This window comes from Aspergillus puulaauensis, chromosome 2 (assembly GCF_016861865.1).
Source record: "Aspergillus puulaauensis MK2 DNA, chromosome 2, nearly complete sequence".
NCBI classification, from domain to species: Eukaryota; Fungi; Ascomycota; class Eurotiomycetes; order Eurotiales; family Aspergillaceae; genus Aspergillus; species Aspergillus puulaauensis.
The window spans coordinates 964,334-983,899 of record NC_054858.1 but is presented as its reverse complement, the minus strand read 5'-3'; the positions used below and the strand labels follow the sequence as shown (position 1 = coordinate 983,899).

At 50.4% G+C, this 19,566-nt stretch overlaps 9 protein-coding genes across 9 annotated transcripts; 5 read left to right on the top strand and 4 right to left on the bottom strand.

Annotated features, from left to right (window-relative positions):
• Positions 1 to 282: 282 nt before the first annotated feature.
• On the top strand, positions 283 to 2,712 carry APUU_20420A (Zn(II)2Cys6 transcription factor; the record flags this gene model as incomplete). The annotated part of the gene is made up of 8 exons (XM_041699059.1): positions 283 to 351; positions 425 to 448; positions 505 to 620; positions 674 to 1,041; positions 1,105 to 1,400; positions 1,484 to 1,918; positions 1,970 to 2,211; positions 2,280 to 2,712. The coding sequence occupies 8 exons, from the start codon at positions 283 to 285 to the stop codon at positions 2,710 to 2,712; spliced, it is 1,983 nt and encodes a 660-aa protein (XP_041552182.1).
• Positions 2,713 to 2,974: 262 nt separating this feature from the next.
• Positions 2,975 to 4,072, bottom strand: APUU_20419S (uncharacterized protein; the record flags this gene model as incomplete). Its single annotated transcript, XM_041699058.1, has 1 exon — positions 2,975 to 4,072. One exon carries the CDS (start codon positions 4,070 to 4,072, stop codon positions 2,975 to 2,977), a length of 1,098 nt encoding a protein of 365 aa, XP_041552181.1.
• Positions 4,073 to 4,236: 164 nt separating this feature from the next.
• On the bottom strand, positions 4,237 to 5,277 carry APUU_20418S (zinc-binding alcohol dehydrogenase family protein; the record flags this gene model as incomplete). Its single annotated transcript, XM_041699057.1, has 1 exon — positions 4,237 to 5,277. One exon carries the CDS (start codon positions 5,275 to 5,277, stop codon positions 4,237 to 4,239), a length of 1,041 nt encoding a protein of 346 aa, XP_041552180.1.
• Positions 5,278 to 5,512: 235 nt separating this feature from the next.
• On the bottom strand, positions 5,513 to 7,645 carry MSE1 (glutamate--tRNA ligase MSE1; the record flags this gene model as incomplete). Its single annotated transcript, XM_041699056.1, has 6 exons — positions 5,513 to 6,292; positions 6,352 to 6,609; positions 6,675 to 7,088; positions 7,145 to 7,182; positions 7,256 to 7,328; positions 7,388 to 7,645. The coding sequence occupies 6 exons, from the start codon at positions 7,643 to 7,645 to the stop codon at positions 5,513 to 5,515; spliced, it is 1,821 nt and encodes a 606-aa protein (XP_041552179.1).
• A 304-nt stretch (positions 7,646 to 7,949) lies between these two features.
• On the top strand, positions 7,950 to 9,495 carry APUU_20416A (putative DnaJ domain protein (Mas5); the record flags this gene model as incomplete). The annotated part of the gene is made up of 6 exons (XM_041699055.1): position 7,950; positions 8,006 to 8,032; positions 8,101 to 8,159; positions 8,220 to 8,658; positions 8,714 to 8,891; positions 8,940 to 9,495. Coding segments are annotated over 6 exons (1,260 nt in total).
• Positions 9,496 to 10,487: 992 nt separating this feature from the next.
• APUU_20415A (cytochrome P450) lies at positions 10,488 to 12,101 on the top strand (the record flags this gene model as incomplete). The annotated part of the gene is made up of 2 exons (XM_041699054.1): positions 10,488 to 10,793; positions 10,872 to 12,101. The coding sequence occupies 2 exons, from the start codon at positions 10,488 to 10,490 to the stop codon at positions 12,099 to 12,101; spliced, it is 1,536 nt and encodes a 511-aa protein (XP_041552177.1).
• Positions 12,102 to 13,403: 1,302 nt separating this feature from the next.
• APUU_20414A (IlvD/Edd family dehydratase) lies at positions 13,404 to 15,467 on the top strand (the record flags this gene model as incomplete). The annotated part of the gene is made up of 3 exons (XM_041699053.1): positions 13,404 to 13,988; positions 14,047 to 14,201; positions 14,252 to 15,467. The coding sequence occupies 3 exons, from the start codon at positions 13,404 to 13,406 to the stop codon at positions 15,465 to 15,467; spliced, it is 1,956 nt and encodes a 651-aa protein (XP_041552176.1).
• A 1,847-nt stretch (positions 15,468 to 17,314) lies between these two features.
• APUU_20413A (uncharacterized protein) lies at positions 17,315 to 17,809 on the top strand (the record flags this gene model as incomplete). The annotated part of the gene is made up of 1 exon (XM_041699051.1): positions 17,315 to 17,809. The coding sequence occupies one exon, from the start codon at positions 17,315 to 17,317 to the stop codon at positions 17,807 to 17,809; it is 495 nt and encodes a 164-aa protein (XP_041552175.1).
• A 416-nt stretch (positions 17,810 to 18,225) lies between these two features.
• Positions 18,226 to 18,675, bottom strand: APUU_20412S (acyl-CoA thioesterase; the record flags this gene model as incomplete). The annotated part of the gene is made up of 1 exon (XM_041699050.1): positions 18,226 to 18,675. The coding sequence occupies one exon, from the start codon at positions 18,673 to 18,675 to the stop codon at positions 18,226 to 18,228; it is 450 nt and encodes a 149-aa protein (XP_041552174.1).
• Positions 18,676 to 19,566: the final 891 nt, after the last annotated feature.

Below are 19,566 nucleotides of genomic sequence, written 5' to 3'. Positions count from 1 at the left end.
GACTGTGAGAGCCGCGACTTGCCCGATCTGGCTTGATATGCCGCCGACGACGCGAGGATCCAGACTCCACTTGAGTCACAGCAGCAGCGATCCACCAATCTTAGTTGCGAGTGAGAGAGCGGGGCGTGACCTCGGGAGCCCGGACCCCGTGACCCCGTGGCCCCGAGGACGCGGGCGGCCATCAACACCAGCAGAGCTTCGTCCCTCTCCCCCACCTGCTATCGAGAATGAGCCCCGAGGTTCCGGTTGACTGGGACACCGACTCACCACTGACCGCCACTCATGTCCGACCTTCAGAATGAGGAGACTATCCAGGACAGACGTCAGCGGCTGTTGTCGACCCCCAAAGCAGTACGCCATCTTATACTTCTGCAGTGTTTCATGCTACGGCATCCGGCCTGACAACTAATGACATTCTCCGCAGTGTGAGGGGTGCCGGATCCGCAAGGTTGGATTTCAAATTCTGGTCCCTGTTCGTTGCTGTGGCCCTAATGTAGGGCATAGGTTCGCTGCGACCGTTCCGATCCTTGCGCAAACTGTCGCACGGCCGGTATTGTATGCCAGCAGGCAGGATCCGCCAAGGTTGAAAACCGCGTGAAGCCTGATAAAACAACGAAATTGTAGGTTTGAGCTGAGGACTCTTTTCTTCATTACAGGAAACTCATTATCTTAGGGAGGGCTTGATTGAACGCTTGGATTTACGCCTTGGCCGAATCGAGGATCAATTGAAAGATCAGAGTCGCCAGCCAACGCCAGAAAGTATTGTCATTGATTCACGTCCTACGCGGCTATACGAAGGAGCTTCATCCTTTGCAAACCAGTCAGCGTATGCCACCGAGGTTGCTCAGCTCACAGCGTCTACCCAGGGCACCGTGGAGCAGGACAATCTAACCGCATCTTTCGATGACCTGAAGTCACTGCTTCAGCCCTCCACTACTTTAGAAGATTTCCAGTTTTCGCGAAGCAATGCCTTTCGACCAATGCCGGCGATGACACTTGTGCCTTCCGCAATTGTTGCGGATATTGTGCGGTCTTTCAAGGGTGCGCCATGATTTACGCACTCTCATCAGGCGTGGGAGCTTGATTTAGGGCTAACATCTGCAGTCCGCATACCTTACTTTCTCTTATCTCGACCGGTAAACGACCTAAATTTGATCGAGAAATTATTTCGGAAAGTTTATTTTCCGACAGAAGCTTTATCTGTCGGCCATGTTACAGCAATGCATGGTGTTTTGTTCTATCTGCTCAAGGAATTTATCAACTTCAAGGACCCATTGGCGGAGAAATATGATTTATCTCCACACCTGGAAACTTGTGAGAAGAATTTCAGTGCCGGTATTGAGACATATGAAATTCTCGTTGTCCCTAACTTTGAGAATACCCTCTCTTTGCTATTGGCAGTAAGTGGTCTTGACCGGAGGGCGAAAGCTAAACGACACTTCAAAAGTAAAGTTAATTGGCTTACCTTTTGCGATAACTCTAGGTTATCAAGGCGCAAGATGAAGCGAACGTGTTGTTGTCCTCGACCCTTATTTCAGTGGCATCTAGACACTGTCTCATGCTTGGCTATCATCGTTCTCTCACATACCAAAATCAAAAAGCCGACATGGCGTCGAATATTTGCAGACTGTTTTGGACTGTGTATCTCCTCGATAAAAATATGTCACTACTCCTTGGACGGGCGTCTTGCATACAGGACTACGATATTGATATTCCCTACCCAACCTGTTCTGACGACCCGACAATAAGGGCCTGGGATGAAGGGTGGCTTAATTTCCTTTCGCTAGGCAGATTGCAAGGCCAGATTTATGATCGCGTTTATTCGGCGGCAGCTCTGAAGTCGGCTCCTGAGGTTCGCGCTCATAGTATCAATGAACTAGCCCAGGAGGTACACCAGTGGCATCAGCGGCTATACCAAGTATGTTCCACGAAACTTTACCTCACGATCTGGTTACTGACAAACCCGAAGGTGGATTGGAGTAGCGTAAAATTGAAAGACCCCGCCATCCTACAGATGTCTCAGCGGACGTGGGACGTCACGTATTACTCCGTCCTCACATCATTATTGCGAGGATCGTCAACATCACCAACCACCCCAGAGATAACTTCGCAATGTTTCAAAGCCGCACGCTCAGCTTTAGAAACTCATCTTGGATTCTTTCCAATGTGTCTTGAATCAGAATATGTATCTGTCCGCGACTACGCAAATTGGTAAGCCCTACTAACCCGAATTCAAGCATATCTAGCTAGATGTCTGTTAACATGAGGCCAACAACAAGGTTGATGCTCTACGCGTCTTTCACTCCGTTCATCGTCATATTCCTGCATGCAATCGCAGCTAGCAGCGCCGAAGACACAAAACTTCTTGAAGACGTCGTCCGCACCCTCCACCCAACGAAGGACACATCCAAGGCCTGTAGCCGCCTGTACCAAATTTGCACTATATTCGCACGTGTCGCGCGCAGACTGGTTGAGAGTAGGCACTCGTTTCTGGGGACATACAATGCGCAGGACGACTCTTTGCTCTTGCTCAACGATACGGGAAATATATCTCTTTTTGATCCTGGGTCACTGCAGGATTACTTCTCGGCTGAAATAGATATGCTGGATCAGTTTACTTACTCCGAGGCAGAGAATATGTCTGCGATATTGGGAAATTGGGCAAGTGGGCAGCCGCCGACGGTGGACATGCTAGGGATGGGAATGGAGTAATACGAGATTACACATTGGCTATATATCCTGCTTGGATTGAATCTAAAAATTAAAAACAAGATATGAAATAAACTGGGTTGTAGAACGTGAGTTGAACGAACTAGCAAGATTCTTCATTCTGTACTCTAATCATTTGCCTGAATATTAAATCCCCAAAAAGTTTCCATTGTTCGCATCAAAAGAACCCTTGGTCATTTCACACCCATTAGCGAAATCCTAGTTAGCAACAAAAAAAAAAAATGTCTTCCCAATCATCCAAGCGCTACCTGGGCCTGTGCTCGCAGATCCGACCGTTATGGGCTTCCATTAAGCGCCATACTTTTATACGTTTTCTCCACTTGCTAGGAATTCCATCGAATAGATGGGGTGTTCGTATTCGCATTTTTGCAGAAGAAATTTGCGACTCTGCGCGCAGCAACTCTTCAGACAACTCATGGATGCCGTCTGGATACGCCGTCAGCCAATCCTGCCAGGTAGGATAGGTCCACTTGGTGTATCTTTCTTTACTCGGGTCATGCAAGGTGATGAGATTGAGTATATCGAATAATTTATGGCGGAGGTGCACTTTACTGAGAGCTGGGTCGTGAATGGCGATGGTGTTTGGGTATAAGCGGATGGTCTTGATTGTTCTATGAGGTGCCTCTCTGATTGGACTTTCAGACCATGTGGCGAACCTCTCGAGCCGGAGTATCGATGCTGTTTGTTCAGGAAGTCTATCTAGCTCGGGGTCGAAAGTGAATCCGATATCTGTGACTAGGGCGTCGAGGCCGGGGTTCTTTTGTGGCGTGGTGATTCTAGCATGTGGCAAGGTGATGCTTCGCACATTACGCAAGCCACAAAACAGAACAAAAATGGCATCTTGGCCATATTCTAGACGAGAACCCAAGTCTTCTCTGGTATTTGCTGTATCCAGTTTCCAGCTATTCCCGCTCCCCGGGCGTAGTTTAATCTCAATCGACTTGGATGCCGGTGCTGCCCGAAGAATATCAACGAGCGCCTGAATCTTCATCCACAGCAGAATAACCTGGAATCTGTTCTGCGGATCCGGGGCGTAGACATTTATGGTAAGATTGATCTTGTCGTGCGGCATGTTCTGTACCAAATCACAGGAACAGCCATTCCGATTCCCAAAGGGCCAGCTTAGTCGCAGTCGACGGCAGGTAACCCACATCCACGGCTTATTGTATACAGGATAGAGGTGAATATCCATTGTGTTGTATAGTCGGCTACCGATATCTTCATAGATAGCTCGGCTTGTCGCCATGATGGAGGTGCTGCCGTCTGATAGTGACTGCTCCCAGATCAGCAGTCTGACCTCTGCTGAGAGTTTGCCAAAACTACCCATACTAGAGGGCTGCATATTTGTAATTAGAGACAGATTCTAGGGATAAACTAGCAATAAATTGTGAAAGCGAAACGAGTGGAAGCAGAGTGATCATCATTGGGAAAATTCTCAACTGTGTAAGAGCGAGAACGTACGATGGCATGAAAGTTCTTGCCCAGATATGCTCCTGCCAGGGAAAGTCAGAGTCGAACGACAAGTTTGGTTGCGCTGACCCCCTGCTTCAAAGTATCCAGCGCAGAGTTCAATCCCGCCAATCCTCCATCCACAATCTGTACACGCGGGCTGGGAACAACAGTGCCCGCTGCAAGGCCAGGTGCAAGCCAGCCTTGAAACGCCTGGCTAATATGCTGTGTTCTAGCATCAGGATCCATGGGCGGCAGAGAGAATCTGACGTCGACCCCGTCCAAGGAAGGAGCGCCGGGCAGTAATGGAGGCGCGTGTCCAACCACTCCCTGACCGTCTCCCTTCGTCTCTTTCAAGACATCCAAGACCGACTGGAGCGAGTCCCCAGCAGCGCACTGTGCGTAAGTCAAGGTGACACTGTCCTGTTTAGCCGCAGCCACAATCTGTTGTACGGCGTCCTCGGCCCTATAGTCAAAGACCCGATGGGCACCCAGGGATTCCAGATATCTCAGATTCTTCTCACTCGCGGTAGCATAGACCGTAAAACCAAGCTCCCTGGCGAATTGAACTGCGATGGTTCCGACACTACTAGCACCACCCCAGATCAAGATTGCCTTCTTGTCCTCCGGCGCATACCTGGTGTCAAGCGGGATGTCGATCGTAGTAAATCCAGAGAGCGCAGCCAGAACAGCCAAAGGGAAGACCGCGCCCTCCTCGAAGGAGATGTTGTCAGGTAGAGGCACGACGCCCTCATGGCTAGCTAGGACTAGTTGCTGAAAGCCGCCGTATTGTGCGAGACCACCCTTAAAGAACGAACTAGCGAATGCCGTGACGCGGGTCCCTGGCTTGGGAGCACTGTCCGGAACATCGGGCCCAGTCTTGACGACAACGCCGGCGACGTCTGAGCCGATGACGGTGGGGTAGCTGGGAACAGGAGGGAATCCGTTATCACGCTGGGAGTAGTCGGCTGGATTGACGGCAATGGCTTTGGCTTCGATTAGGAGCTCGCCGGGGCCGGGGTCGAGGGTTGGACGGGGCTGAACCACGAAGTGGCCGCCTTGTTGGGGGAGGACTGCTGCCAGGTGTTCGCTAGCCATGGTGCGATGGTGTGAATGTGTATAATGTGATGTTGACCCTATACTTGCTTTATAACCGCCATGGTTTAAAGGAATGTCAAGGATCGCGGAATTAAGGTAGGGTAAAGTCCGACCGGATTTAGAGGAGTTAGACACAGGCTTTGATCTTCTATTAGCATACTATACAGTGATAACCAGGAGCCCCGGCGTTACCAATCAATACATTCTATCGTACAGTCCAGTCGTGACTTTTGGCTTACCCCTGTGGAGCAAGAGACCCCATCCACGAACGATCCTGGCCCGCCTCATCCGGCACCGATTGCTTAGCCTTCGCGCCCCTCTCCCTCGTCCGTCTAGCAGCAACAGGCGAGAGGCCGGTCTCAGCTTCTTTCGTCAATTCCCTCGCTTCAGCTAACCGCATGACAGTCTCCTCCCGTCCCAGAATTACCATGGTCTCCGGAATTCCGGGACCAGGGGCACCCGCCGACAACGCCCAGCGGAGATAATGATACAGTTCCTTCTTGAATTTCTTATCTGCAGCGATGCGGGCCTTTTCGGGGTCGGCACCCTCAGCCGGAGGTGTGTTCTCTAGAATGGTGCTCGCGCCGTCGTACGACGAAATGTTGAATTTGTGGGTTTCTATGGCCCAGTGGGAATTCGGGACCAGAGTGAGAGCCGCAGACGCAGTGTGCAGAGATAAAATGGGGATGTCGGAACTAATGGGTGTATACGGGGGGCGAGAGATGGCTGCTGTGAAGAACGTGGAGTTGCGAGTGATGAATTCAGGCGCGTTCGTGAAGGACTTAGCGTCTGCTTTGAGGAGAGCTGTGACGAGTTCGGATAGAGGTCGAGATCGAAGGATGCTAGATAGCGGTTCTGGTGATATTGTAGACTCAACCTCTTTTGATACGGTGGAAACCATATCATCGAACTCAGGGCCATCGTTGGCGGCAAACCGTTGGGCGTGCGCCTTTTGGAGGAACCAGAGCTTCTCGAAAGCGACAACCGTGTTACCGCGGGTGATTTTGAGGTTGAACTAGATTCGAAGTTAGCTTGAGGTTGCGCATAAATGGAGTATGCTAGAGTGAGACCGACAATATCCTGGAGTTCCTCAAGGTCAAAGATATCTGACTTTTTCGTATGGGACCACCCTAAAAGCGCAGCAAAATTCACTAGGCTTGCTGGAAAAACACCTTGCTTGTCTTTGAAAAATGTAAGGTCGATGTCGGCATTGCGCTTGCTGAGCTTTTGTCCGGACTTGTCCACCAGCAAAGGTACATGTCCGAAGCGAGGTGGCGTCCAGTTGAACGCATTATATAACGCAGCATGCAGAGGGGTTGAAGGCATCCATTCCTGTATGAAAAAACAGTGTCAGAAATTTAGACCCTCGTTACGTTGTTTAAGAAAGAATCACGCACTGTGCCCCGGATGACGTGGGTGATTTCCATGAGATGGTCATCCACGACATTGGCCAAATGGTAGGTCGGGTGTCCGTCGGATTTGAGCAGAATGGGATCATCATAAACACGCTCAATAAGATCCAACTTGTTGGGCGAGCGGTTTTGCCCGGTCTTGCCGTACACCAGGTCCTCGAAGACAGGATACCCTTCAACTTTTAACCGAACAACGTGCGATTCCCCCTTCGCTGCCCGTTCTTCTGACTCCTCCGGCGACAGTTCTGCACACTTTCTATCGTATCCCGGGGCAAGACCCGCTTGGCTACGGTGTCTTGCGTGGGTGTCAAGGCGCTCGGCAGAGCAAAAGCATCGATATGCATGGCCGTCATTGATCAAGCTGTCAGTGTGAGTGCGGTAGATTGCTGTACGTTCGGACTATAACGTCGGATATTAGCCATTTTCTCACACATTTAAACTTCAAGGCAACTCACTTGTCTATAAGGACCAAAAGAACCTCCAACAACAGGACCTGCAAGCATCCAATTCAATTTCAGTCAGCGATCATGCCACACCACAGCAGGCTGCAACCGCGCTCCGCTAACCTTCATCCCATTGTAACCCAGCCCACTGGAGATCATCATACAGTCGCTGTTCCGCGCCAGGAATCGTCCGTTTCTAATTAACCCAATCCATCAGCGTTTCGCATTTCCCAAACTGTCGCGCTCACATCGCACCTGATCTGTATCTTCAATCCGCAGCAGGAACTGACCGCCCGTGCGCTTGGCCAGCAGATAATTGAATAAGGCGGTACGGAGAGACCCTAGATGGAGGTATCCGGTCGGCGACGGCGCAAATCGCGTTCTCGCTGGGAAATCGGGGAGTTTTGTCTTTTTGTTATGCGACGCCGCAGCGGATGGTGCTGAACTGGCTTGGCGGCATTGCATACAAACCCACGACCGGCGGGCAAGAAGCCCAGAGCGCAGGCTTCTCATCGCATAAAGTATGAAGTCTTAACAACCAAGCAAATGCGCAAATAGAGAAGGGTTGATTGGCTGATTATAGCCGGGGAAAGTGATTGTCGGGAGAACAAATCTGGAGGCGGCGTGGAAGTCGGAGAAAGAAAAGAAGCAGAAAAGATAAGGCGGAATTTTCGGGCTGGAATGGATTCAGTTCTTTCCGCTCACAACACAGTCAGAACCATCACAGCCCTTGCTTTTCTATATTCTTGCCTGTTCTAGTCTTGTTAACTGATACCCCTTTGTACCCTTTTCATCAGGGTCTTCTGAAACGCCCGCAAGTATGCTTTCCGCAACAAACTATGCTTTGAGTTACTGCTAACTTAGATTTCCCAGTGGCCGAAACTGTGGTCGACCTCTACGGTATTTAATCCTTTTAAATCATTAGGTGCATTCAAAACCAATCAGCTAACAGGCGTGCGAAACAACAGAGGTCCTACAAATCTCGCGCGACGCAAACGGAGATGAGATCCGCAAGGCCTATCGCAAAGTACAACCAGCCTGAACCCCGGATCTCGGAAAACGAATAACTAACACCTATTAACAATAGGCCGCCTTAGCAAACCATCCCGATAAGGTCCCAGAAGAGGAGCGCGAAGCTGCGTCGATCCGATTCAAGGATGTCCAGCAAGCCTACGAAATCCTGAGCGATGACGACAAGCGGCACCTCTACGATACACATGGCATGGGTGCTTTCAACGGTTCTGGTGAACCGGGAATGAACGGAGGACCCGACCTTGATGATATTCTTGCGCAGATGTTTGGAATGGGAGGCATGGGTGGTGGTATGCCGGGTATGGGCGGCGGTATGCCGCGGCCTCGACAGAGCCCGGACGAGGAGCAAAAGTACGAGATCACCTTGGAGGATTTGTATAAGGGAAAGACAACGAAATTTGCGAGCACCAAGAACGTGATTTGCAGTCTTTGCAAGGGTAAGGGTGGCAAGGAGAAGGCGACGGCAAAGAAATGCTCTACTTGTGATGGACAAGGTATGGAATCGATTTCTGGCCCTGAAAACATTTGACTAACAGAATCTTGTCATAGGTTTCAAGGAGGTTCTCACACGCATGGGTCAGTTTTTGACTAAGTCCACTGCTGTCTGTACAACCTGCAACGGTGACGGTCAGTTCTTCGCAACCAAAGACAAGTGCAAGAAGTGTAAGGGCAAGAAAACGAACGAGGCGAAGAAGATTCTGGAGATTTACATTCCCCGCGGGGCGAAGTGGGTACTTTCTGACTGAATAATATATGCAATACTGACCTTTCGCAGGGATGGTGATCGGATTGTGCTAGAAGGCGAGGCGGACCAAGTCCCTGGTCAAGAGCCTGGGGATATCGTGTTCCAGCTGGAACAAGAGGAACACCCAGTATTCACACGAGCCGGCGCAGATCTCAAGGCAACTATCGACGTTACATTGGCCGAATCACTGACCGGCTTTTCCCGCGTGGTAATCAAGCATCTCGATGGACGCGGAATCGAACTCCAACATCCCAAGACGCCGGGACAGATCCTTTCTCCAGGCCAAGTCCTCAAGGTACCCGGCGAAGGAATGCCGATCAAGCGTTCGGACTCTCGCGGCGACTTGTATCTAATCGTCAACATCAAATTCCCAGACGAGAAATGGAAGCCCAGCGCAGCAGTTCTTGAAAGACTGAAGGAGATGCTACCCGGACCCGACGCTCGCATCGAAGCGGGGACAGTGGACGATGTCGAATATGAATCCAAGGCGAACATCGATGATTTCGGATCTCAGGACCCCTCTGGAGGAGATGCATGGGAAGATGACGACGAAGAGGAAGGCGGACCCCAGTGCGCTACCCAGTGATCGATCTATCCCCACTTTTGGCATTTTGTCGCTCTGTTCTTTTTTTGTACTTGATACCATTACCCGAGTGTTCTTCCTGTCTACTAGGGCATCCTTCCACGACATGATAGATCTAGATACACATGACACACTCACCTCAGGCATCGCAGGCGTTTGGGCTGTTCGGACGAATATCAGATGGGCTTCACTCCCCTCAATTCTAACAACGCAACATTGTATGCGTAATTATTCTCACTGGAACCGGTAATTCTCGTTCCCAAAAGTTAAACCCCAACAATAACAATCGCATTCTGCTCGGCGTGCGGGGGAGCTCCACTATCAGAAATTCCCCATATACCCCGGATATCAACCCCCTTCCGAACTCAACCACGGAAGCAGCAATATGATGTCTATCACAGCAATTAACTTCCTAATGGGTCAAATCGTCACAGAGAACCGAATCTAAACCCCTCCCGTACAAGACCAAAAGAGGCAAGATGAGCCCCGAAGATAGACCTTTCGGATAGCAAGTCGGAAGCAACAAAGTTAACTTCGATATAATCCAGAGCTGCACATTGGCCAGCAAAGCAAAAATCGGAAGTGTACTTTACCTCTGGGACTGAATGGTGCCTCCAAATTAGGTACTGCACGGACATCATCTAATTTAAGACTAAGGGGACGGGTTTCTCCCCGCAGGCCCAGACTCCGCAGCCCCGCTTGCCTTGCTGGTGCTGATGCATGATGCAGTGTTGGCAACGGTGGTGTGTCGAATGGCCCTTGTGAATTGCTAATCGGGTTTAGTTATCGGAAGCTGAATGGTGATCAGCTGGGGTTTTCGGTCCGATGGGGTGCTGTGCGGTCCAGATGGAGGGATTTCTTATATTAACTGCAGGTCAGCCCTTAGCACAGGTATCCCAGAGGGAGCGTGCGTTTCTTGGTTTTATAGTCGGGTTATTCGCTCTGCTGCTGTTGCTGCCACTGCTTTTCCTCTGTTCCTATACAATTCTTGCGTCATGCTTCATAAATCCCTCCTCGGCGCTTTCCAGCCCAATGTCCTCTTTGTCCTTGTGGGCCTGATTACCCTCCGACTCCTCTGGAGGAGGTTCGGAGGTGGACTATCTGGGATCCCGGGGCCAGCTCTTGCAAAGGTTACACGACTTTGGAAGCTCCATAGCGTGTGGAAGGGGGACCATCATCACACCGAAATCAAGCTTCATCAAAAACATGGCCCGCTTGTGCGTATCGGCCCTCGCCACGTTTCAGTCGCCGATCCTGCTGCAATACCGGTGATATATGGGTTGAATAAAGGCTTCACGAAGGTAGGACAGACTGCCCCCAAGGCACCATACCCCGGTTTGGTTCGATGGCAACTGACCCAGAGGACTGTGTGCATATAGACAGGGTTCTACCCCATCCAATGTATATCCTGGAACAAGGCACCGCAAATGAATCTCTTTTCTACCCGCGACGAGCAGTTCCACCGGGACCAGAAGCGGCCTGTCGCGAGTGCATATAGCATGACTTCGCTTCTTGAGCTTGAGTCAGCTGTCGACTCGTGCACAGAGATTTTCCGTTCGCGACTGCAGGAATTTGCGGATAAGCAACAGCCGATTGACCTGGGGACCTGGTTACAGTACTATGCCTTCGACGTGGTGGGCGAATTCACCTTTGCGAAGAAATTGGGGTTTCTGCAGGAAGGCCGCGATGTCGACGACATGATGAGTGGGATCCAGGGGATATTAGCGTATGCTAGTCTGTGTGGACAGGTTCCCGAAGCGCATAAGATCCTACTAGGGAATCCAATCATGCCGATTCTCTTCCCCAGCATGGAGAGCTGGAACCAGGTGCTGCAGTTTACGCTGAAACAGGTGAATTCGCGGACGTCCTTGACGCGGGATGGGGAGCTGGAGAAGGACGACCTGGAGAAGGGGAAGGATATGCTCTCGCGGTGGATGGTGATTCACTATTCTGATCCCGGGAAGATGAGCACAAGGGATGTCATTGTACATCTTTCGACGAATGTCTTTGCGGGATCTGATACAACGGCCATTGCGCTTAGGGCGATTGTCTATTTCTTGCTTCGGAATCCAAAGACCATGGAGAAGGTCGTTGGGGAGCTTGATGCGGCCGACAGGCTGGGCCAGTTGAGCAGTCCCATTTCTTACAGGGAATCGATGTCACATTTGCCGTACCTGGGCGCCGCCATCAAAGAGGCGATGAGGCTTCACCCGTCCGTGGGATTTATTCTCGAACGCCATGTGCCTGAAGGTGGAATCACGGTTTGCGAGAAACACATTCCTGCCGGGACGACTGTTGGCATCAACGCCTGGGTCCTGCATCACGACCCGACGGTATTCCCGAACCCTGAATCGTTTGTCCCCGAGCGCTGGCTGGAAAGTAGTCCAGAGAAGCTGAAGGAGATGGAGCAGAGCTTTTTTGCGTTCGGTGCTGGGTCTCGGACCTGCGTGGGGAAGAACATCTCGCTCATCGAGATGCATAAGATCATCCCACAGCTGTTGCGGGATTTCACCTTCCAGTTGCATAAGCCGGGCGAGGAGTGGAAGACGAAGAATGCGTGGTTTGTCCAGCAGGAGGGTCTTGTGTGTGATGTGGTACGGAAGAAGTAATGCTTCCTCGATACATGGTGCTTTAACGATATAAATGAAGTGAATTGGATATTACAATATGTAGCCAAGGCAGCAGTTAACGAAGTCAATGCATCAGAAATACAGTCACCATGATTGGATCGAGAATTTGCTTTTCGATCCCTCGAGACGAGCCGCGTGGGGAGAGGTGGCGAAGGTGCCCATGTTTCTTTGTTTTCCCCACGAGAGTGAATACGATGACTTGTTTGTTTCGGTCAGAAAAAAGGAAAAGGAAACGCTGTAAATGGCATGGGTTTATACTTGGCGATGTTTCACTCCGGCACCGTTGTACAATGGAGATACAGACTCAAATTTCTGCCCCTTTCCATGTGTACAAACTACAATAGGTTCTTGATAAGGCGAATAAGCTTGACTCTATCGGAAAAGTTTGTGTTAGGGCATTCCAATGTATACCGCCAACGCTGACTTAGCCAGCCCTGCACTCCAAGCCCTGGTGGATGTGAGTATATTGACACGCCGTTTTATTGAAATATGGTGGGTGAGGTTTTGACGTATAAACTCGTGGATGCCCTTGCAAGTGGCAATAAGAAGTGAAGAGGCGTTATATTTCTCTGACGTGGGCTTTTCCCTTTGGGTTCCCTACGCCTGTGACTCGAATGTGAGAGTCAGTATACACTGGTTTTAATCAAAGAATTATTGCTTTTCTGTTTGTAGTTCTCCAAGACCCCCAACACAACAGGATGAAAGTAGCTTGTATGGAGTTACCACGGCAGCTGATGGGCTGGGTCATGCAAATGTAGATCAGCATCAATAATATCATCAGAGAGTTAGCAGCCATAGTATTCAATTGAAAGACTGCACACAATTATGATAAACCACTGATAGTATTGAATGACACTGTAAAGTGACCCCCACGCTCTTCTCCAGAGCCATGGAGTGGCGTGGGGTATTGAACCGCAAATCGGGCCTGGGTCGGAACCTCACCCATGCTTCTGCACCAACCCGAGCCGAGAGCTGATGGGAAAGAGTGGAACGGTGGGATTGGAGAGGTAAAGTATTATTAGCCACTGAGCTTCCGGGTATTTAAAGCATCCTCCTTCCCTATCTTGTCGATTTTTCGGCGCGAGGCAGCGAATACTCGGGACGCGGCTTTCTTCCCATCGGACATTCGCCGGTCGTTTCGCCTGCAACCCCACCACATACACGATTAGCCGGTACGCGCGATCGCCTTATAAGGTAGCATTACACCTACCAAATCGAGATATATGTAATTTGAAAGGTACTAAAAAGGATAGAGCGCGACAGAGGACACTTACTCCCACCATGCCTTGCGAATCAAAATGCGAAGGCTGCGCCTGCGGTCCGGCCGGCAGCCAAGGAGCGGTCAACATCGAAGACCTCGACAAGGAATTAGAGGCCCTCCGGAAGCGAACCCTGGAGCTGGAGAAAGTACGCGCTTCGGCGAAAAAGACATCTTCGCTTTCCGGTGCACTGGGCGCTGGCCGAAAGCTACGATCGACCCAATGGTTCAACTCAGGCGATGCGGGGATGACAGCTTTGTATATTGAGCGGTACCTTAACTATGGCGTTACAAGGGAAGAGCTCATGGCTGGGAAGCCAATCATTGGAATCGCGCAAACTGGCTCGGATATCTCTCCATGCAATCGGTACCATTTAGAACTTGCGAAGCGGGTGCGTGAAGGGATTAGAACCGCTGGCGGTATCGCATTTGAATTCCCCACACACCCGATCCAGGAGACATCAAGGCGCCCAACTGCATGCATAGACCGAAATTTATCATACCTCGGTCTGGTGGAAATTCTCCATGGTTATCCAATCGACGGTGTGGTGTTGTTGACTGGTTGTGATAAGACAACTCCCGCATGTCTGATGGCCGCTGCCACAATGGTAAGTGCTACATAGCCCGTTGTTTTACCTCCCATTGTCATCTAACAGTGCGTTTAAGAATATTCCGGCCATCTGCATGAACGTGGGACCGATGATCAATGGTTATCTGAAGAACGAGCTAGCAGGATCAGGTATGGTAGTCTGGACGGGAAGAGAGAAGCATGCCGCTGGTGAAATGAATGATGAAGGATTGGTCGATTACATCTCCAGAGGGTGAGTCCAAAAGCAGATACATTTAAATGCGGCGGCTGATGTTTTCAAAGAGCACCGTCAGCAGGGCATTGCAACACGATGGGTACAGCGTCGACAATGAATGCGCTGGCAGAAGCGCTCGGAATGGCCCTTCCCGGGTCTGCCGCCATCCCCGCTCCTTATCGTGAACGAGCGCAATGCGCCTATAAAACAGGCTTGCAGATCGTTGAAATGGTGCACTCCGACCGGAAACCAAGCGATATTATGACGCGTGAAGCATTCGAGAACGTCATCGCTGCAAACACTGCTATTGGCGGTAGCACGAATGCTCCGATCCATATCAACGCTATTGCGAAGCATATTGGTATTGACATCACTCTGGATGACTGGGATCAAATTGGATTCCACATTCCACTTCTGCTTAATATGCAGCCTGCAGGAGAGTTTCTAGGCGAGGAATACTATAGAGCTGGAGGGCTCCCGGCTATCATGGCAGAGTTGCTGGACGCTGGAAAGTTACATCCCGACGTCCTCACTTGCAACGGGCAGACTGTAGCCGAGAATGTGAAAGGAGAACAAACCTGGGACCGACGTGTCATAAAACCATACAACGAGCCCATAATGAATGACGCGGGTTTTGTGCATCTTCGGGGGAGCTTATTCGACTCAGCCATCATGAAAACCTGTGTCATTTCAGAGCAGTTTCGGCAAAATTTCCTGGAAAATCCCCAGGATCCCAATGCATTCGAAGGAGCAGTCGTAGTCTTTGATGGACCTGAGGATTATCATAGTCGATTGGAGGACGCCTCCACTCCGATTGATGACAAAAGTATTCTAATAATGCGCGGGGCTGGTCCACTGGGATATCCCGGGGCGGCAGAAGTTGTGAACATGCATCCTCCTGGTCATTTATTGCGACAGGGGATCAAGTCTCTGCCATGTATAGGAGATGGTCGACAGTCGGGAACATCCGGGTCACCGTCAATTCTGAACGCTAGCCCCGAGGCAGCGGCCGGGGGTAATCTTGCACTGCTCCGTGACGGAGATAGACTCCGTGTTGACCTCACCAAACGGCGAGTGGATATTCTCCTTTCGGAAGAGGAACTGGACAAGAGAAGGGGAAGGCTCGAATCGACTGGCGGCTACAGCTTCCCGGAGAGTCAGACACCGTGGCAGGAGCTCTTCAGGAAGGAGACCAGTCAGTTGAATGAAGGAATGGTCCTGCGGGAGGCCGTAAAGTATCAGCGACTGGCTCAACGCCCTGAAGTGCCCCGCCATAATCATTGAGTCATTGGGGTGGTTCATGCAAGGGTTGCTTGTATCACCAACCCTTGTTGCATGGTCAATTGAAATTAGGCATCAATGGCAAGAAAATTCGAATTCGCGCGCCACTTTCCGTAGCTTCATGTTCCCTGTATTCAAGACGCAAGTTGTATGAAGGATCCCGATACTCGCCGCTTGGAGACAGTTGATCAATCCATGGTGGCTTTTTCGGTCGCCACCGCTCCGTACTATAGCCTGGATGTCCTCGACGTTATTCGGATTCATGCAGACTTAGGTCGAGACGATCTTGGGTTGAGATATGCTCTCCACTTGCTTCCAAGGTTCAGACGTCACAAGGTGCACAGGCCACCAGTTACCCAGTCGAGATAGTAGTTTAGGTAAAACCCGGCCTGGGCAGAGTCATATCCGGACTCGACAAGCGGTCACGACGAATTGATAACGACATAAAATGATAAAGTCGATGGGCTGGATGCATTGCCAACCCTGCAGGAATGGGGCGCCAAGAGAGCCAAGGATGGGTCCGCTCTTTTTTCCACGTTTGAACGCGTTGCCTCGAGTCTCGACTCTTGTCCTTCTGCAATTATGAGAGTTTCGACAGTGGGCTGACGGAAGGATTGAGCTAGCATCCAGATCCCGGCAGCCTGGAACGAAAGTCACTGGCTTGGCCAACCAATTCGATCGGCAGCGACGGGCACATGGCGACAGCTGTGGCCAGATAACACAAGATGCAGCCGAATGCAGGACGCCGCTCTGGGCACTGACAGAGAGTATGCGAAGGAAATGCGTCAGGATCACGGTGATCACCGGAGTGGATGGAATCGCAGTCACACCACGAACAGACAAGGGGAAACTCCGGAGTATTTTGTTGTTAGGCACCAACGATATCAGGGCAGAGAGGCTCGATATTGATACTATCCGAGTGGATCGTTGAAAATGTTTGATTTGACTCATTTGAGGATGGAGGCAAAAACATGGCGAGCATCGTGACCACGGGTGGAGCTGGAACTGGACCGTCTGGGTCTTCCCGTCGGAATTCAGGTCCCGCCGCTTTAGCGCCAACTTTGCAGCAAAATTTTCCTCGTCACCACAAAGTCAAACGCCAGAGCGGACCTCACACAACGCTACCGGTTTCAGACCGCTCCTCAGCTTGCTTTTAAGGCTGACTCGTTCTCTCCTTTTGCTTTTTCTAAAAAAATTCCATCAGCATGTTCTTTCATCCTCTCCTCCAGTTATCTGCCCGCTTTCTATCATGCGCCCCTGACGAGCAATAAGAATAGCTGCATCCCTGTGCGCCGTGCGTCGTTGGATCGCTGCTCTTCCTGCGCCTCAGCCTTCGGTCTTATTCTAGTACGAGGCTTGTGTGACAGACCGAGTTCCAAGACCGAACTCGATCTCCTTTCTAGCATTCTTTCCCCGATATCCTCTCTGAACTCCGTCTTTTCGGCCCGGTCTCGATCAAGTCGCGATCTCTGCCTTATATCCCCTGCTTCTCACCGCAATCTCCTGGTCCTACATAAATTCTTTGGCTGAGGACACCTGACTCTACATCTAAACCCTCGAGCAATTCAACCCTGGGAGTACCGAAAGCACTGTTGCAGCGGTACTGAACCCATCAAAACCTCTCTTGTTGTCTCATGATATCAAGGCCTTCATTCCAAATGGACGTCGATATATAACCCCGTTCGAGCTCAGCCCTCGTTGTTATCTTTTCTTCATTGCCTTCTGAAAAGTGAGCGTTTATTTTCTTGTTACGCACCTACGATACCCATCTTTGCTCGTTTATCCAAGATAGTCCCGTTTGAAAACCACCGGTAGTTTTCTATATATCCGACACCTACCCACCCATCACAATGGCGCCCAACCTATTCCTCTGCTTGCGCACCGTCTTTTGCCCGACGTACTGGTTTCAGCGCGGGCAGCGCATCCAAGGATCAATCAACAGAGAAGAACACTGGGACTCTCCAGTTCCTGGCATCTACAAATATATCCCCAGCCAAGGATGGCACCTTGTCTCCCGAGACGGCAGCGACTACGATGAGAAAGTCCCTGTTCCCGTCGTCTACTGCCGCATCCTCCATCAATACCTTTTCGAGGACGAAGTCGCTGAACGATGCCGCTGGTTCACCGTCGCTCCCGAAGATGGAGACAGTCCGGAGAAGCTTCTGTTTTTCCGTCTTGATGACGGATACACCTATGTTGCCGGGTGGGATTCGAAGGGAAACTTCATCCCCGGCCCTTACCAACGTTGGTACTTTGAGCCGGAGAGCAAGACAATGCGAAAGGTCATCTTCCCCCCGAGCTCAAACGTTTCCCGGGTCAGCATCGTTCCGGACAAACTCAATTGATCGACAAAATCTCCGATGTGAGATTTGACCAGTCACGGAACCAACTACCAGCCTACCATGGACTTGATCCAAGGTTGGACAACGATAGATTCCTGTTTCTTCTCTGCTCTTTCCTTTGCTCTTTTGATCTCACGTTTTATTTCGTTTCGGATACTTTGCTAGGACCGTGATGATTCCGGCTGGCGTTTCTTGCAATAATCATGATGTTTGGACTCAGTATAGAAAAGTGATAGAAGGTTTTACTTGTCAGCGTTGCGATAATTTTTGGCTTTTATTATCTACTCGACATTTTTAATAAGATAATCTTGAACTCTTTTCTTCTACCACAGGCCCTCCATCCAGTCTCATATTCATTAATAACCCGCCCCGGTCGAGCAGTATGGTATATACAACCCACCAACCAAGGCCTATTTAATCTAAATCTTACTCTCCTCCTTGAACATCAACCTCCCTAATGCCTCCCTAATCCCACTCTCCATTCCTCCCTTAGCGGGCCTCATAACTCCCCTCTCACACCAAACATGCGTATACCCACCAACAACCTTCACATCGTCCTCGCCTTGCTTAAACACCCCAACTTCATACGTCACACTTGTCGACCCCAGCTTGTTCACCCGTAGTCCGAGGTCCAGGATATCGGGGTATGAAACGGACGCAAAGTAGTCGCAGTAAGAGTTCACCATGATGGCGACTTGGCCGGAGGGGTTAGGGTTTGGTTTGTCCCCTGTCGTTGTGGAAGAAGACGATGAGGCAGAAGAATCAGAGCCGTATGAGAAAGGATCCATTCCGCAGTCGCTGATTAGGTAGTTGTTGATTATGGAGTCGAAGAGTTGCGCGTAGATAGTGTTATTTAGGTGTGCGTACATGTCGTTGTCGTTCCTGAATAGTTGGATTCACGTTAGAGACGATTTGTTTACATTGAGGCTTAATTATATTAGGGTTGTTTGAATGGGAGAGCGCTGGTGTGTACCATCTTGTCCGGTACGTCTGGTGGAAGACGTAGTCCCCGCGGGTGCGGCGGCGCTTGATGTCGACTTCCTTGGGCATTGGTGGCGGCTCTTAAGGGGTTTCGTTGAATTAAAGCAAAGGACAAATGCAGTATTCTTAGTTTACTTAAATCAAACTGGGATCGAGAAAGAGAAAGGAGTCCGACGAGACTTGCGGCGTAGACTTGAAGTTGTTGGAGTTGCGATCCTCGGTGGAAATGAGCCGAGGTCCAGACTCCAGAGCCGTCACTGCTTGGACCCTTCACTTATGACTCGGGGCTTGAATCATGAACGGAAGATCATCTCTATTCCATTGGTCATTCATGTGTCAGCTCGCTGCCGAGACAAATATAGTTTATTGGGCTAGTTTGTAAATTATTTATACATTCTATGTGGTTCGAGTCATCTTAGTAGCACCACTGCTCTCCCTATACTTGGCATGTTGTTTATATGGCAACGGATCTCGGGGCCAGAATAGAGCAAATTCCATAATTTATACTAATTAACCGTAGTGGTTACCTTCTAGATACGGTGTGGCGCTAAAACAGGGAACAGACTGCAATATTTCCTTGATTATGTTGGAATGTGCAGAACACCAGAGCTCGAGTGAGTTGTCACTACAAAACAGGCAGAGATGGGGCAGACCGCAGCAGATCGCAACCAGACTCTCAAATATCACAGGCAGGCTGGCAGATGCTGGATAATCAATCTCTGGTCTGTCTGTGGCCTGCCTGATTGGGGGCCAGCTACTGCAGAACATGCAGGATGGTC